Genomic DNA, 19393 nt, shown 5'->3' with positions numbered 1-19393 from the left:
AAAAAAAAAAAAAACTAATAGAAGGTCCTAACCCCAGTGCAATAATAAAAAGAAATAAATATAAAGACATAAAACTAAAGAAGGAAATAAAACTGTCATTATTTGAAGATGGCATGACTGTGTACATAGGAAAATCTACAATAGATAAGCAATTTGAATTTAAGTAAAGTCATTGGACACAAAGTCAACATATAAAAATAAATTATATTTTCATATTCCAACAAAAATATTAAAAATAATATACTGTAATATAATTATCATTACGTACAATTTACAATATATTATCCTTTTATCATTATGTACAATTTTCAATAGCATTTAAAATTATCAAATATTTATGACTAAACATAAAAATATAGAAGACCTCTACCGAGAAATCCATAAATGTCATTTAGAGAAATCAAAGAATACCTAAGTAAGTGGTGGGATATATACCATGTTTGATTCCCTGACTGTGTGTGATTCAGGCAATGAATCAATATGTCATCATTGTTAATGACAATCAATCGATATTGCCATTCCCCATCATCATGGGGAATGTCAGTTCTCCCCAAATTGATCTACAGATTCAAGATATTTCTAATCAAAATCTCAGATGTGTTTGTGGAATTTGACAAGTTATTTCTAAAATTTACAAAATTTTAAAAGTTTTTAAATTAAAGAATTAAATTTTTAAAATTAAAGAATCAAATTAAAGAATATCCATTAAATTGAATACTACATAATAATGAAAATAATAAACTATGGCTACATGCAACATGAATGAAACTTACAAATATAATGTTGAGCAAAAGAAGCCAAATAGGGACTTCCCTGATGGCACAGTGGTTAAGAATCCACCTGCCAATGCAGGGGACACAGGTTCGAGCCCTGGTCCGGGAAGATCCCACATGCCAGGGAGCAACTAAGCCCGTGTGCCACAACTACTGAGCCTGTGCTCTAGAGCCCATGAGCCACAACTACTGAAGCCCACGTGCCTAGAGCCCATGCTCCGCAACAAGAGAAGCCACTTCAGTGAGAAGCCCACGCACAGCAATGAAGAGTAGCCCCCGCTCACCACAACTAGAGAAAGCCCACGCAGAGCAACAAAGACCCAATGCAGCCTAATTAATTAATTAATTAAATTTATTTTTTAAAAAAGAAGCCAAATACAAGTAAGTAGATATGTACAATTCCATTCCTATAACTGTGAAAAACAACAGGCAAAACTAATCTATAATGTTTGAAATCAGAATAGTGTTACACTTGGGGGTTAGGTAGTGATTAGAAGGTAACACAGAGGGATTTCTGTGGCTTTAGCAATTTTCTGTTTCTTGAATTGTGCATTTGTTACATGGATGTAAAATTATTTCAAGGCATACACTTTAATATTTACACAGTTTCTTGGCAGTTTGGTAACATTTGCACACACACCAAAAAAAGAATAAGGAAACTTTTTATGTACTAATAAGGAATGATCTTGAGAACATGTAAAGGGAAAAAAACAAGGTACAAAACTGTTTGTATAATGTGCTACAACTTATGTAACAGAAATATATGATACTTTCATATTTGTCTATAAATACATAAAGAAGAAAATTATGTTACATATAATATTTGCTTATATGTGTACAGAATGAATCTCTAGAAAGACACAAGAAATTAATAACACTGCTTGGCTCTGCGGATAGACAGAGTGTCCAGGGGACAGGAGGGGAAGAAAGATCCTTCACTGTACATACAACTTTTATCTTTTGACTGTCAAACCAGGCAAATATGCTAATTAGTTAAGAAAATTTTAAAAGAAAAGTAATTCAGATTATCTTTATAAAGCAATAAAATATTTTAAATTTGGGTTATAAATAGTGTCCCCCAAAGCCAACTCTGATGGGTCAAGTTTGCTAGAGATTTCAGAAATAAGGTTCTTAATAACATATTCCTTCCTGGCGGTTTAGCTAATATTCCTTAGAAGTATTCTGACAATATTAATTAGCAGAACACCACTGACAGAAAAAATAAACTCTGATATAATTAGTACAAATACTTTATGATCTGTATATTATAGCCTATCTGTTGAATTTTACTTGAAAACCATATAAAACAATTCTAGGCTTTCCCCAACATTACATGATTTATGATCAGTGATAGCAAGGACTGTTAATATGCCTGAAATGTAAATGCTTGATTTTATTCATTTTTCAGATCATGTACCACAGAAATCAAAAGTTTTTCTTCCATATTTAAGTTTATAAACTCTGATATGAGAGGAACCCAAAGATCATCCACCAGAAGCAGCTGGAATATCTAAACCTACTTCTCAACAATCTAAGCCTGGTTGCTACCTTCAAAGACTATAAAACCAAAGACTGAAGTTGCCCTAATTAAAAAAACCTAAAATTTACAAACTATATAAACTAAATATGTATATGGCATAAGCACAAGGATACATAAACAAAGAATATTGCCCAACATTCCAGTTCTACAAGGATTAAGTTACAACCCACTGCAGTCACCCACTGACAGGGCCCCCAGAGGGGAATTCAGGACAGAGAAAAACAGGATGGAACATTCTGTGTTTTAGATATATGGTCCCTAGACAGTTAAGATTCATATCTAAGGAAGAATTTGAATGACCCCAGATTCTTGCATCTTCCCATACATAGAAAAGCACTTAAATCATTAACTTGAGATGTCTGTTCCTTGTGATTAGCAGTAATCTTTTATGCTTGCTACTTGTATTTCCCAGCCAAAAAATTTATATACTGGCTCCTCCCCTGTGGTTTTGGAGCAGTTCCTCAGAGCTATCTGAGAGGCTATCTCCCAGCTATAGTCCTCAGTAAGACCCTCAATAAAACTTCACTCCCAACTCTCATATTGTGTGTCTTTCTTCCAGTTGACAAGTATATAGAAATGTATACAGTTAAATGGCCGATTTAAGAGGGCTTAGAGTTCCCAAAGACACTTGGTTAAATTCTCCTTCATTGACTTAAGCCTTGCATTCATGATACATTTAAAGATATTTTCCGCTCCACAATAAATTGTGATATTAATTATTATTCTCAAGTTCAAGATAATTAATTTAACTTTCACAAAAAGATAAATATCACATTTTTGTAAGCATTAAAACAGGCAATGTCAGACAGCACTGTCTTTTAATTTCATGTAAAAGAATAAAATTAGAACACTCCCTAACACCATACACAAAAATAAACTCCAAATGGATTAAAGACCTAAATGTAAGACCAGACACTATAAAGCTCTTAGAGGAAAACATAAGCAGAACACTCTTTGATATAAATCGCAGCAAGATCTTTTTTGAACCATCTCCTAAAGTAATGAAAATAAAAACAAAAATAAACAAATGGGACCTAATTAAACTTAAAAGCTTTTGCACAGCAAAGGAAACCATTAAAAAAATGAAAAGACAACCCTCAAAATTGGAGAAAATATTTGCAAACGAAGCAACTGACAAGGGATTAATCTCCAAAGTCTACAAACAGCTCATGCAGCTCAATATCAAAAAAACAAATAGCCCAAAGAAAAAATGGGCGGAAGACCTAGATAGACATACAGATGGCCAAGAGGCACATGAAAAGATGCTCAACATCACTAATTGTTAGAAAAATGCAAATCAAAACTACAATGAGGTATCACCTCACACTGGTCAGAATGGCCATTATCAAAAAAACCTACAAACAATAAACGCTGGAGAGTGTGTAGAGAAAAGGGAACTCTCCTATACTGTTGGTGGGAATGCAAATTGGCACAGCCACTATGGAGAACAGTACAGAGATTCCTCAAAAAACTAAAAACAGAACTACATTTGACTCAGTAATCCCACTCCTGGGCATATACCCAGAGAAAACCATAATTCAAAAAGATACATGCACCCCAATGTTCATTACAGCACTATTTACAATAGCTAGGACATGAAAGCAACCTAAATGTCCATCAACAGAAGAATGAATAAAGAAGATGTGCTACATATATACAGTGGAATATTACTCAGCCATAAAAGGAATGAAATAGTGCCATTTGCAGAGATGTGGACAGACCCAGAGACTGTCATACAGAGTGAAATAAGTCAGAAGGAGAAAAACAAACACCGTACAATATCACTTACATGTGGAATCTAGAAAAATGGTATAGATGAACTTATTTGCAAAGAAGAAATAGAGACACAGATGTAGAGAACAAACTTATAGATACCAAGGTGGGTGGGTGGGATGAAGTAGGAGATTGGGATTGACATATATACACTACTATGTATAAAATAGGTAACTAATGAGAACCTACTGTATAGCACAGGGAACTCTACTCAATGCTCTGTGGTGACCTAAATGGGAAAGAAATCTAAAAAAGAGGGGATATATGTATACGTAAGATTGATTCACTTTCCTGTACAGCAGAAACTAACAAAACATTGTAAAGCAACTATACTCCAATAAAAATTAATTTAAAAAAATAGGCAGTGCCTGCAAAGTTCCTAAGATTTAAACTTGTCCAAAATCTGTCAGTTTGGTCTTTTACGTTCCTACCAGTTAAATATACCTCAAATGAGTTAATAAAATTATAACTGGAAATCATCACCATCAATCATTTCTTCTCCCCAAAATGGCTATAAAAGAGGCCAGAACATTTCCTTCAACATTCCAATTGTGAGGGGAAAAAAACTCATTCTGCCCATCTACACAAAAGGGTAGGGCCAGATCTACTCAAAACATTGACAAACAAAAAATCTTACAAGTAGAGAAAGAGATAAAATCAATATGGCAATATCTGAGGTAGGTAATATTTTTAGTGGTAAAGGTACAAGGAACAGTATAACAACTCTTGACTGATCTTTCAACTTTTCATATCCTGAAATATTTGCTACATTACTTATTTTAAAATTTAAGATAAAATAACCAAAATTAGATATAATATAAAGAAAGAAGTCCTATTTAGTTTTAGCAAATAGCTAAAATATAAATTTCCTCCTCTCAAAAAAATACTGGATTAACAAAAACTTCCATTGATGCTGAATCCCAAAATACTGTGGACATAATACTCATGAATACTACTCAGAATATTGAAGGTTAATGATTCAAATATTACAGTACACATATAAGAAGAAAAAGAAAAAGCTCCAAATAGAAAAAGGAAGAATGTCTATAGCTGCCATCCTTTTTTCTCAACAAACCTATAAAAACAGGTTTACTTCATTAAGCTCTGCCCATACAGTGATGATTCCTTATGAACTATTACCATTCAACAAAATAAAATAAGCACTTTCTTGAGCTCTCAGCAGTGGCTGCCTGTCTCTATCATCTACCTAACTCAGTTTTGACTAGTACTTGCTAATCTGTGTAAATTTACTTCTCAGAGGTTTCTTTTTCTTTCATTAATATCAATTTTTCCTGTGATAGCCCTTCTCAATCACACCAAAAAGTTTGACTGTTTCCCAAATAATAAACAAATATCAGATCATTTAATAGTTAAATAACAGATACAGATAATAAAATACAAATTTTACTTCATCTCAAGGTGGATTATCAGCTAAGTAGATGTCTGTTATATTCTAGCTCTGGTTGAAACCAACACTAGAAACATTAAAATTTGGGACAATTTGTTACAAATAAAATCTAGTAACATTTTCCATATCCATTCATAAAATTTTCTTTTTCTAATTATTATTTCATTCTAAAATGGGAGAATTTGAATTCTGATCAACTCACCATCTTTGAAAATATCAATCTTGGATGTGCAATGTTGCACAACACTTAGTACCAACATTTTTGGATGTCTAAAACCTCTGTCTCATATTTTTTTAAGGTAAAAAATATTTAAGCAAAAGGGTGAAAGTGTAGGAGGTAACTTCCATGATCAAAAGGTGTGGAAATACATCTAGTATTTACTTGACTTTTAAATTTTAGGTCTGGCTTTTCAGCACCTTGACCTAAGGAAAAGAACACCTCATTGGTGAAGTCCTAGTTTATAGCAAGGAGAACAAGAATGCTAGGAGTTCCCATTAGAAAAGGACTGAATCTATATCAATTATGAATTTTCTATGAAAATAAACTATTATAAAAGTAAGCATAAATATTATTTCTAGCTATTAATATTATTTTTTTAATTCTTTCAAAAATTAACCTGAAACTTGATCGGGAAATAATTTTCTTACATGTTAAAAAATTGTTTAACTCTTAACATTCTTACCGTTCTCTGTTAAATTTAAGAGAATGAAGAACAGCTGGTCTTTTTTGTCTAAGGTTCCACAAATGAAGTGTATCATCTGAACCTGCACTGACCAAAGCACCCTGGAACAAAATGAAGACAAAGTGAGCGATTTACTAATTTATGGGGGGTTTTTTGCGAAGCAAAAACAAGCTAATTTACTGAATTTTTCACTGCTTTTAATGTTATTTGTATTTATATAATGTAGAAATACAAGGAAGGACAATGCACATACTTCAGTCAGGAAGCCTAAGAATGCTAACAGTAGAAGAAGCAGGTAAACTACTGTATATGGATTGGTAAGAATGATTAGTTCAAGGAATATGCATTTATCAATAGAGGGATTATTATTATAAGAATCATTGTGACTATTAAAGATTTCTTATATTTTCTTTTGGAAAAACTAAGTTTAATTTTTTTGTTGTTTTTACTATTTATACATATACCATGTAGCTCTACAGAAAAGCAAATATCCAACCCAGTTTTAAATTGCAATCTGGTCATATAAAAATACACTGTTTGTAAACATTTTCTGTATAGTTAAGAAGTGTATAGTCTTCCTAAAAGAAGTATATAGTCTTCCTTAAAATTTTCTGTATAGTTAAGAAGTATATAGTCTTCCTATATAGTATATTTGACATAATTTAATTTGTTTTCTTACTTCAAAAAGCTTCATCTATGACAAAAGAAAACATCTGTAATAAAAGAAAACATTTCTCCAACTAGAATTCAGTATAACTACAAAAATAATACTAAGATCCTTTTTATACAAAGCCTCCAAATAAAAATGGATCCTACTGCAAATACAATAGGATGGGTTCTACCTATTAGTATGGCAGACACCATATGGGCAGAAAATTAGCTGCCATGTATGACTTCATATACATATTTTAAATTATTTATTTTACTGAGTTAAGTAAGATCATCTTAAACTATTATATACTATTTATTTTACTGAGTTAAGATCATCTTAAACTATGTCAGAACTTTTGCCATTGAGTTTCCCAGCAAAAAAAACATCAGTGCTTGCCCTGTCAGAGCCTGAAGCTACTCTAGAGTATTGAATGTGTTCTGTAAAAGTGATCTTGCACAGTTATGGTAGTCTGGAGATACCTAAAATTCTTTTCATACTTTACAAAGTACTCGGTTACAAGTAACCTTTCACGGTTTATTAAATCAATCACAGATATAAAAATGATAAACCATGTAGATGTTAGGAAGAACTATACTGAAATTCCTAGAATTTACTTCTTCTTTAGGAATTAGAGAGAATATAGGAATCTAAATGCTCTTCCATAACAATTCCTACAACAAACATATGCTCATGTTGCCTATGATGGTTCTCGATATTATATACCTATGATTTTAGTCTCAAAGAAAAATAACTTCTAAAACAATAATCATAACCAGAGAGTATAACCATTAAAATGTTTTAAAATGTGTACAAATTGCATATTTGTATATAAATATGTTAATACACATATTCAAAGAGGTATACATTGATATATACATTTTAAAATGAACTCATAGATAATTACATTCATGCAATAAAATGTATCCTACACATGCCTTGAGGATTTTTGTGTTTGTCTGCTTTTTTTTGTAAACTGTTCTCAAGTGTTCTACATATTCAAATTAGAAAATTATTAGGACTGCTTGGAAGTACTTGATGAACTACAATTTTTTTTTTTGAGATATAGAATAGTGATCTCATTTCTCAGGAAAGTGGAAACTCATTTGGGATAGGGTGAAGATAGACTATGATATATAAAATTAATAAAACATTGTCTACAGTAAATAGTTATGTGTTATACAAAAGATATAATATGCCAACGGCAATGAAAGTAAAATAAATCAGCAGATGTTCAATAATATCTTAGTGTAATAGCTGAATAAATCTAGGAAGGAAGTCAGTATTAATAATTCTATGATAAAACTAGGAGATAACTTAGCATTTGAGGGAGGTGAACAGAACCACTGAACAACACCAACAGAAACATAAGACACATGAAAGTAAGCACATTGGCAGGGTGTCTAGGGCTCATTTACAAAAGCAAATCCATAAAAAGCACTACTAATGAAGATCTGTGAAAAGATTAAAAACTGAATAAAAACACAGGTCAAGAGGTCAGAAGCTGGGAAGTTTGGAAAAAGGTACAGAAGTTGAGTATAAGGCAGATCGAGGTGAGCAGTTCAGGACAGACAATGTAAACACTGGAAAGATGTTGAAGGCTTGCTTTTATTTCTTCTTAGTTATGTAACAGCACAGAGGCAAACTTATGGCCTTGAAGACAATTCTCAGAGGACAGGACACACAGAAAATCACCTGGGAACAATTTATGCCTGCCAGTAAACATCCATGCAGAAGGCAAAAGGCTGAGATCTCTCAACTAGGAGCTATAGAGTAACACTGAGACTTCAAAAAGGTTGTCAGTCTAGATACTAAAGACTAGTTATTACGATAAAATATTTTTTTAATGTTTCCCCTGCTCTTCCTTATTTCCCTCTCTCGTTTTGGTACCCCACAGCAAGTATGCCTACAACATGAAATATGCTAGGCTGGTCAACAAGGAGAATCTCACAGCCTTATGAGAAAGATTTTTGAGCTAAGAGAAGTAAAAAGTGGACATTTCCCAGTATCACAAATTTTTCATGCCTCAGGTATCTCTGGTGTAAAGTTATATGAAACATTTCACCCATGTTTATGAGTAAAAGTTCTTAGAATATATATATGCAAATATATAGAGATACTGAATAAAAGATCACCATTCATGCCACAAGAAACAACCAGTGATACCTCTTTTTTTTTTCTTTCAATACACTGAGTTCAATCTCCTAAGTGCCCAAATTTGGTATGGCATAAACTCTTAAAACATTTTTGCATTGACTGAATCACTTAATATAAAAGAGTTCAAAAGACTCAAGGATCCATTGTAAAAATATGAGTCAAGAAGGCCTTAAGGGACATCCCTGGTGGTGCAGTGGTTGAGAGTCCGCCTGCCGATGCAGGGGACACGGGTTCGTGCCCCGGTCCGGGAAGATCCCACATGCCGCAGAGCGGCTGGGCCCGTGAGCCGTTGCCGCTGAGCCTGTGCGTCCGGAGCCTGTGCTCCGCAACGGGAGAGGCCACAACAGTGAGAGGCCCGCGTACCGCAAAAAAAAAAAAAAAAGAAGGCCTTAAGTAGCCTTTAACTACTGGAAGATCTGCAAACTTTCTGAGCTTTACAAACTTTGTCTTTAGGGAGTTCCTCATCACCATAGGTCTATAAAAATAGGAGTAGGGTAGGCAGCCAATTGTTATAAAGCTATGCATATGTATACCAACAAATGAATATGGAGATATATACAGACAAAGAAGCCCAAAGTAGATAACTGAAAAGATTATTTAATGGAAGATAAAGACAAAACATGAAAATTAATGCTGGATTAGAAAACAAATTGGTGGGAGGAGAGTGTGTAGAGGGAGAGTTTAATGGTCAGTGTAGCAATCAAAGGATTTTAGTAATTTTTTAAAAACCATTTAAACAATTAATCTATAAATTATACTACACAATCACAATAACAGGATCTTCTGGTACATACAAAATTTTTCCTTTAAAATTTAATAAACTGACAAATACAGGAGTACAGTCTTTTATGAAAACTGTGACCATGAACAATATTGCATATGTATATATCTTTAAGCATGTAGAAAAATAATATTAAAAAGATTACACAATGTGTGTGTGAGATAGAAATATCTAAGAAAATCCTTACCTCATTGATCAAGAATTGGAGCTGCAGAACAGCTGCACCACTTTCATGTTGACAATAACAATCAACGCCAGGTCTCCCAAGTCTAAAATAATAAAAGTCAAGGATTCTAACATTTTAATTAGCATTAATACTAATGTGTAAAGAAAAAACTAACTTACTTAGCAACTGACATTTGGCTTACTAGTTATCTTTATTTTTGTAAATAAAGAGTTGAAAAATCTTGGTCTTAGTTGATGGAAATTACATTATATAGCATTGCTTGTCAGAAAAATGTCCCTCGTACATAATCAACCCCCCTCAAGAACAGTAATTTTGCATCTACACTCACAGACAAAAGTGTCTTCACAGGAGCTTCAGGATCCAGGTTGGAGATTGTGAAACCCTGGTGCAGTCCAAGAATGAAGACAGCCATTTTGAGGAGACAGGCTTGCACTTAGGGAGCTGACTCACTGACTGTGGTCTCAGCTATAGAAACAGAAATAGCTCTGTACCCCTGAGAACTTAGCTACAGCTCCATTTGGCTCTGGGTCTGTCACCAGTATATGCCACATGTCAAGGGACCCAAAGGAGTCACACTCATTCATGTATCAGGTAACAGGCATAATAAAGAACTTAAAGAACTTGTTCCTGGCTGTAGAACAGGAAGTGACCTTTGAACCAGCTCCAGCCTCACTAGGCTGCGGTGTGGGAACCCCTGAAGGTAAGCCCCTGGAAGTAAGGTACAGTCCGTCAGACTGTGGATTCTGAAGCGGCCTGTAACAGGGCTCCAGCAAGTCCCAGCCACAGTCTAGGAACAATCATGCTGGCAAAGGAACCCTATAGGAAACACGCTTGTCTGTACCCTCTAAGATCCTAAAAGGGGTTTATACTCAGCTCAAGCCCCCTCACTGCCAGTCTTCTAGAATTTCTGCTTGCACAAAGACCAGGCAGGAGACACTCCTGTCTCTGTCCCCTGGAGTTCCTGAAAAGGCCCTGTATGTGACTCCAGCTTCCTCATAACTACAGTCTGCCAGTCTACAGCAGTCCTGAGGGTCCAAGGTCTCAGTAGGAAACACACCTGGCTGCAACCCTGGAGAACTGAAAGGGCCCTACACTGAGTCCTAGCCCCTTCCAACTGGAGACTGTGAACAGTTCTGCTGCCACAGGTACCCAACAGGACACACTCCTGTATGTACTCCCAGAGATCCTGAAAGGGCCTAATACTCCCAACCACAATCCCCAAGCAGTCCTGGCACAGGAACCTGTCAGAAAACATAACTGCACTCCAAGAGATCCTGAAAGGGCCCTATACTCAACTCCAGCCCCTCTGGCCACAGTCAGGGACCAATTCAGCCCATCCAGTGATCTGGAGAGAGACATACCCATCCATGACTGCAGAGCAAATCTTGGCTGTGGAATCTGAAACAGCATTGAGGCTCAGTTCCAGTACCTCTCAGCTACAGTCCAGGGTCAGTCCTGTCCATCCAGGGACCCATCCAGTGACCAGGCAGCAGTCCACCCAAGATCTGGCAGGAGGCACACCCACCATTTACCTGGTAATAGGCTTGCTACCTGGGGACCCACACGTGGACCCCAAAGCAGACCCTTGTCCCAGTCCCACCCTACTGAACAAGGTACTGCAGGTAGTCACATCTACCTGGGGACTGGAAGGGATCCACACCAGCATAAGACCCAGTAGCAAGCCCACAAATCATAGATGCTACTGCAGACCCAGCAAAAGCCTCACAACTGGCTCCAATGCAGCACAACTGCAATTATGGAAGTAATCCTATCAGCTTGGGAAACAAACAGAACGTCTTTATCTTCTGAAACCAGTCTGTAAAGACTGGAAGAGGTGCTTGCTTCACAAATGCACAGACACTAATATAAGGCTACATAGACAACAAAGCATTATACAAATATGATGCCACCAAAGGAAAGTAATAGAGCTCCAGCAACTGACCCCAAAGAAATGGAAATTTATGATTTCCCTGACAAAGAATGTAAAATCATCATCTTAAACTGTATGAAATGCAAGAAAACACAGATATACAACTAAGCAAAATCAGGAAAACAATTCACGAACTAAATGCATTTAATAAAGAAATGGAGAAATCAAGATGGTGGAGTAGGACATTGGGCTCACCTCCCCCAATGAATGCATCAAAAACAGATCTATGTGTGGGGCAACTCTAGCTGAAAACAAACTAGAGACTGGCAGAAAGGCTCTTTTACAACCAAGGCTATAAAGAAAGACCCACATGGAGTCAGGTAGGAAGGGAGGAGAGGGGATCAGGCTGGGACCAGTTCTTGTAGCAGGAAACAGACAAGAGGAAGGAGATATCACAGGTTGGGAGATCCTCCCTGGGGACTGAGGGGTTTGAACTACATATTGGGCACCCCAGCCACTGGGTTGGACATCAGGTAGATGAGTCCCCTGAGCAGGTTTAAAAACCAGTGGGATGTACCAGAGAGTTGAAAGAAACTGAGACTCCACTCACACATGCTTGCTTACTCCCAGGAACAAGGTGGAGAAAGTAGGCTGAAAACACCCCAGGGCTCATGCCAGTTTCCCACTACTGCCCCAGTGCACCCCAGCCTGCATCTGGAGACTGCTGCAGCCCCCCTTGTTCCAGCACACCTCTCCACTAGGGCAAAGGCTGCCACTGCTAAGGAATAACATACTTGGAGGTGATGGAGCTGGTGTGCAACCAGCCCTGAATCTGAACAGGGTGAGGGCGGCCACTGCTGGTGTGTGGGAAGGAAGCAGTTTGGGAGCAGCCTGGGGCTCTGACTCCTGTATGGGAATCAACCCAGCAGGCATCCTGGCCCACGGCAGGCAGTTGCTCCAGCTCCTCTTGCTCCAGAGCTGCTCTCCACTAGGGTGAAGGTACACACATTTGGAGGAAGCAGAGCCAGCTAGGGCCAGGCCCCGCTTCTAAACAGGGCAAGGGAGAATGTTTCTGGTGAGCACATGAAGGCAGCGGATCAGAAATGGCCTGGGGCTCTGACTGGCTTGCTGGGACCATACCAGGGCATAACCCAGCCCCACTGGGAGCCGCTCAAGCCCCTCTTCCTCTTATGTTCCCTTCCACTGGGATGGAGGTGCCAACACCGAGGGCAGGGGAGAGTGCACACTTACAGGGAATGGAACCAGCTCCAATCGACACATGGGACTTCAGCTCCAGCATCTTGGGCCCCAAACCCACTCCCATAGGGTGGTGACAGCCACTGAGCATAGAAGAAACCCAGGCTCACACCTGGCTCTGGCTCTAGCCCCTCCACGTCCACCCCTGCCTCCCAGCAAGGTGGTAGCTGCCAGCACACCCAAAGGGAAGATGTGACCTGTGCTCACTTCAGATTAGCAATCCCAAGAAAGCCACTCAGCATGTGAAGACTGCATGGGGATGCTGTCACACAGGACACCCCTGCAAGACTGAAATAGGTAAATGTTTCACCTAATTTTGTAAAGACAAAGAAAGTTAAGTAAAATGAGAAGACAAAGGAATTTGTTTCAAGCAAAAGAACAAGAAACAAAGCCCTGAAAAAACAACTAATGAAACAGAGATAAATAATTTGCCAGATAAAGAGTTCAAAGCATTAGTAATAAGAATGCTAACTGAACTTGGGAAGAGAATAGATGAACACAGTGAGAATTTTAACAGGGAACTAGAAAATATAAAAAAGAACCAGTCAGAGAAAAAGAATAAAATAACTGGAATGAAAAACATACTAGAAGGATTTAACAGCAGACTAGGTGATGCAGAAGAATGCATAAGCAATCTGTAAGAAAGAATAATGGAAATCACCCAATCATAACAGCAAAAAGAAAAATAAATTTTAAAAGGTAAGGATAGGGCTTACCTATCCTTTGGCGCAGTGGTTGAGAGTCCGCCTGCAGATGCAGGGGACGTGGGTTCGTGTCCCGGTCTGGGAGGATCCCACGTGCCACGAAGCGGCTGGGCCCATGAGCCATGGCCGCTGGGCCTGCGTGTCTGGAGCCTGTGCTCTGCAGCGGGAGAGGCCACAGCAGTGAGAGGCCCGCATACCACAAAAAAAAAAAAAAAAAAAAGGTAAGGATAGTTTAAGGGATCACTGAGGCAACATCAAGCATACTAACATTTGCATTATAGGGGTTCAAGAAGGAGCGATAGAGAAAGGGGTTGAAAATGTGTTTGATGAAATTATGGCTAAAAAATTTTCAAGCCTGAAGAAGGAAACAGACATCCAGATACAGGAAGCACAGAGGGTCCCAAACAAAATGAACTGAAGAGACCCACACCAAGAGATATCATAATTAAAATGGAAAAAGTTAAAGATAGAGAATTCTAAAGGCAGCAAATGAAAAACAAAGAGTCACATACAAGGGAATACCCATAAGGCTATCAGCTTATTATTCTACAGATTTTGCAGGCCAGAAGGGAGTGGCATGATATATTTAAAGTGCTGAAAGGGGAAACCTACAACCTGAGATACTCTGTCCCACAAGATTATCATTCATAAATGAAGGAGAGAAAAAAATTTCTCAGACAAGCAAAAACTAAAAGAGTTCATCAATACTAACTAAACTGACCCTAAAAGAAATGTTAAAGCATCTTCCCTAAATGGAAAAGAAATGGCTACAACAAGTAAGAATTTATAGGAAAGGAAAAATCCCACTAGTAAAGGCAAATATATAGTAAAGACTGTGGATCAACCACTTAAATAAGCTAATGTGAAGATTAAAAGACAAAAATTGCAAAATCAACTATAACTGCAATAAACAGTTAAGGGATAAATATGAAGATGTAAAATATGACATCAAAAACAAAAAACACGGGGGAGGGGAGTAAAAGATGTAGATCTTTTAGAATGTGTTTAAACTTAAATGACTACTGCTTTGGAAGAAGTAGACATAGTTATAGGTCAACATATATAAACTCCATGTTAACCACAAATCAAAACTATACAATAGGCAATAGGTACACAAAAACTAGAGAGAAAGGAACACAAGCATACCACACACACCCATCAAACCACAGGAGAAGAAATTAAAAGAAGAAGAAAAGAACAGAAAAGAACAAAAACAACAAACAAGTAACAAAAAACAAGTAACAAAATAGAAATAAGTACATACCAATCAATGCTCTCTTTATATGTCAATGGATTAAATGCTCAAATCAAAAGACATAAAGTGCTGATTGTATTTAAAAAAAACCCAGGACACATCTATATCCTGGCTATAAGAGACTCACTTCAAAGCTAAAGGCACTCAGACTAAAAGCGAGGGAATAGAAAACGATATTTCATGCAAATGCAAACGACAGGAAAGATGGAGTAGCAATACTCTCATCAGACAAAATCAACCACAGAAGAAAAAGAAGGGCATCATATAATGATAAAGGGATCAATACAAGTAGAGGATATAAGACTCGTTAGCATATATACAGCTAATATAGGAGCACATAAGTAAATGAAGCAAATTTTAACAGATGTAAAGGGAGAAATTGACAATAATACAATAATAGTAGGGTACTTTAACATCTTCTTACATCAATAAACAGATTATCCAGAAAAAAAATTAAGAAACAGTAGTCTTAAATGACACATTAGACCAACTGGACTTAATAGGTATCTAAGGGACTTTACATCACCAAACAGCAGACTACACATTCTTTTCAAGGGCGCATGGAATGTTCTCCAGGACATATTACACGCTATGCCACAAAACATGTTTAAACAAATTTAAAAGGATAAAAAGACATCAAGCATTTTTTCTGAAAAAAAAAAACAAAACTAGAAACTAATACAAAACTAGAGATCAATCACAGAAAGAAAAATAGGTAAAAAAAAAAAATGGAGACTAAACAACATGCAACTAAAAAGCCAATAGATCAATGAAGAAATCGTAAAATACCTCAAGACAAATAAAACTAAAAATGCAACTTTCCAAATCTATGGGACACACACACACAAAAAAAGCCGTTTTAAGAGGGAAGTTTACAGTGATATAGGCCTTCATCAAGAAATAAGAAAAATCTCACATGAACAACCTAATGTACCATCTGAAAGAATTAAAAAAAAAAAAAAGGAACAAAGCCCAAAGTCATGAGAAGGAAGGAGATAATAAAGATCAGAAAGGAAATAAATAAAATAGTGACCCCTCCCCAAAGAAAAACCAGAAAAATCAATAAAACCAAGAACTTATTTTTTGAAAAGATAAACAAAATTGATAAGTTTATAGCTAGGCTCATCAAGAAAAAAAAAAGACAAGATCCAAATTAACAACATAAGAAACAGGAAAATTTATAATTCATATCACAAAGGTACAAAAAAACATAAGCGAATACTACAGTTATATGCCAATAAATTGAACAACCTAGATAAAATAAATAAATTCTTAGAACCATATCCTTCCAAGACTGATTCAGGAAGAGACAGACAATCTGAACAAACTATCACTTGTAGTGAAATTGAATTTATAATTTTTAAAAGCTCCCAGCAAACAAGGCTCCAGGACCAAACCACTTCACCAGGAAATTCTACAAACATAAAAAGAAGAACTAATATCAATACCTGTCCTTCAAAAACTATTCCAAAATAGTCAAGAAGAGGGAACACTTCCAAGTTCACTCTATGAGGCCATTGTTATCCTAATACCTAAACCAAAGACACCGCAAAGAAAAAAAAAGAAAGAAAATTACAAAGGATGGAGACAAGATGGTGTAGAGGGACATGAGCTTACTGCTCTTATGAAAACACCAAAATCACAACTAACTGCTAAACAACTATCGACAAAAAACAAAACAAAATAAACAAAAAAAGCTGGAACCTACCAAAAAAATCGCCTATATCCAAAGACAAAGAAGAAGCCACAATGAGACAGTAAGAGTGGTGCAACTGCTATAAAATCAAATCCCATACCCACCAGGTGGGTGACCCACAAACTGGAAAATAATTATACCACAGAAGTGAAAGTTCTGAGCCCCACATCAGGCTCCCCAGCCTGGGGGTCTGACAATGGTGGCAAGGGGAGGAGGAGCCCCCAGAGAATCTGGCTTTGAAGGCCATCAGGGTTTGATCACAGGAATTCCAGGACTGGGGGAAACACAAACACCACTCTTGGAGGGTGCATGCAAGGTCTCGTGTGCATCAGAACGCATGGAAAAAGCAGTGATCTCATAAAAGACTGTGCCAGACCTATCTTCTGGTATTGGAGGGTCTCCTGTGGAGGTGGGAGAAGGCTGTGCTCATTACAGGGACAAAGACACTGGCGATGGCAGTTCTTGAGAGTACTCATTGGTGTGAGCCCTCCTAGAGACTGTCATTTTCTTAACACCTGGCCCCACCTTACAGCCTGCAGCCTCCAGTGCTGGAATACCCAGGCCAAACAACCAACAAGATGGGAAAACAGCTCCACCCATCAGCAGACAGGGTGCATAAAGTCTTCCTGAACCCACAGCTCTCTAGACACATCCCTTGGCACAGCCCTACCCACCAGAGGGACAAGGCACAGCTCCACCCACCAGTGGGCAAGAACCAGTGTCCTGCACAAGCCTCTTAGACAGCCTCATCCACTAGGGAGCAGACAGCAGAAGCAAGAAAAACTACAGCAGCCAATGTAAAACCCTGCAGCCAATGTAAAGGAAACCACAATCACAGAAAGTTAGACAAAATGATATATGGCAGAAGAATAAGTCCCAGATGAAGGAACAAGATAAAACCCCAGAACAACAAAGCAAGGTGGAGATAGGCAATCTACCCAAAAATGAATTCACAGTAATAACAGTAAAGATGATCCAAGATCTCAGAAAGGGAGTGGAGGCATAGCTCGAGAAGACACAAGAAATGTTTAAAAAAGATCTAGAAGAACTAAAGAATAAACAAACAGAGATGAACAACATGATAACTGAAATGAAAAATACACTAGAAGGAATCAATAACAGAATAACTGAGGCAGAACAGGTAAGTGAACTGGAAGACAGAGTGGTGGAAATCACTGCTGCAGAACAGAATAAAGTAAAAAGAATGAAAAGAAACAAGGACAGTCTAAGAGACTTCTGGGACAACATAAAATGCACCAACATTTGCATTATAGGGGTCCCAGAGGGAGAAGAGAGAGAAAAAGGCCATCAGAAAATATTTAAAGAGGTAACAGGTGAAAACTTCCCTGACATGGAAAAGGAAACAGTCACCCAAGCCCAAGAAGCGCAGTGAGTCAGAGGCAGGATAAACCCAAGGAGGAACACGCCGAGACACATAGTAATCAAATTACAAAAATTAAAGACAAAGAAAACATATTAAAAGCATCAAGGGAAAAGCAACAAATAACTTACAAGGAATCCCAAAAGGTTATCAGCTGTTTCTCAGGAGAAGCTCTGCAGGCCAGAAGGGAGTGGCATGATATATTTAAAGTGATGAAAGGAAAGAACCTACAACCAAGAATACTCTACCCAGCAAGGCTCTCATTCAGATTCCACAGAGAAATGAAAGCTTTATAGAAAAGCAAAAGCTAAGAGAATTCAGCACCACCAGAACAGCTCTACAACAGATGCTTAAGGAACTTCTCTATAGGGAAAAGAAGAGACCAAAACTAGACACAAAAAAATTACGAATGGAAAACCTCTCTGGTAAAGAAAAACACACAGTAAAGGTAGGAAATCATCCACTAACAAATAAGATATCAAAACCAGCATTCGTGAGAAGAGGAAAGCACAAATGCAGGATATTGAAAATGCATTTGAAATCAAAAGACCAGCAACGTAAAACAATATTGTTCCTATATAGACTTATATCAAAACCTCATGGTAAAAAAAAAAAACCTCATGGTAACCCCAAACCGAAAAATCTACGATACACATGCAAAAAAGAAAAAGAAACCCAAACACAATGTTAAAATTAGTCATCAAATCACAAAAGAAGAGAATAAAAGAGTAGGGGAAGAAAAAAGACCTACAAAAACAAATCCTAAACAATTAACAAAATGGCAATAAGAACATACATATCAGTAATTACCTCAAACGTAAACGGATTAAATGCCCCAATGAAAAGACATACACTTGCTGAATGGATACAAAAACAAGACCCATATATATGCTGTCTACAAGAGACAAACTTCAGATCTAGAGACACATACAGACTGAAAGTGAGGGAATGGAAAGGTATTCCATAAAAATGGAAATCAAAAGAAAGCCAGAGTAGCAATACTCATATAAGACAAAAAGACATTAAAACAAAGACTGAAACAGAGACAAAGAAGGACACTACATAAAAATCAAGGGATCAATCCAAGAAGAAGATATAACAGTGGAAAATATATATGCACCCAACATAGGAGCACCTCAATATATAAGGCAAATGCTAACAGCCATAAAAGGAGAAATCAACAGTAACACAATAATAGTGGGGGACTTTAACACCCCACTTTCATCATAGGCCAGATCATCCAGAAAGAAAACCAGTAAGGAAACACAGGCCTTAAATG

General features: G+C 37.1%; 1 protein-coding gene across 6 annotated transcripts in view; it reads right to left on the bottom strand.

Annotated features, from left to right (window-relative positions):
* The window catches only part of STXBP5L (syntaxin binding protein 5L), a 364746-nt gene that overhangs the window by 264916 nt on the left and 80437 nt on the right, over positions 1-19393 (bottom strand). For all 6 annotated transcript variants that reach the window (XM_060298126.1, XM_060298127.1, XM_060298125.1 and 3 more), the window contains exons 4-5: positions 9952-10033; positions 6178-6278 (exon numbers count right to left, since the gene is read on the bottom strand). In XM_060298126.1, the coding sequence (XP_060154109.1) occupies positions 6178-6278; positions 9952-10033 (183 nt within the window). The remainder of the gene's footprint in view (positions 1-6177; positions 6279-9951; positions 10034-19393) is intronic.

This window comes from Globicephala melas, chromosome 4 (assembly GCF_963455315.2).
Source record: "Globicephala melas chromosome 4, mGloMel1.2, whole genome shotgun sequence".
In the NCBI taxonomy this organism is placed as follows: domain Eukaryota; kingdom Metazoa; phylum Chordata; class Mammalia; order Artiodactyla; family Delphinidae; genus Globicephala; species Globicephala melas.
The sequence above is the reverse complement of the archived record's forward strand: the minus strand, read 5'-3'. Positions and strand labels throughout refer to the sequence as shown.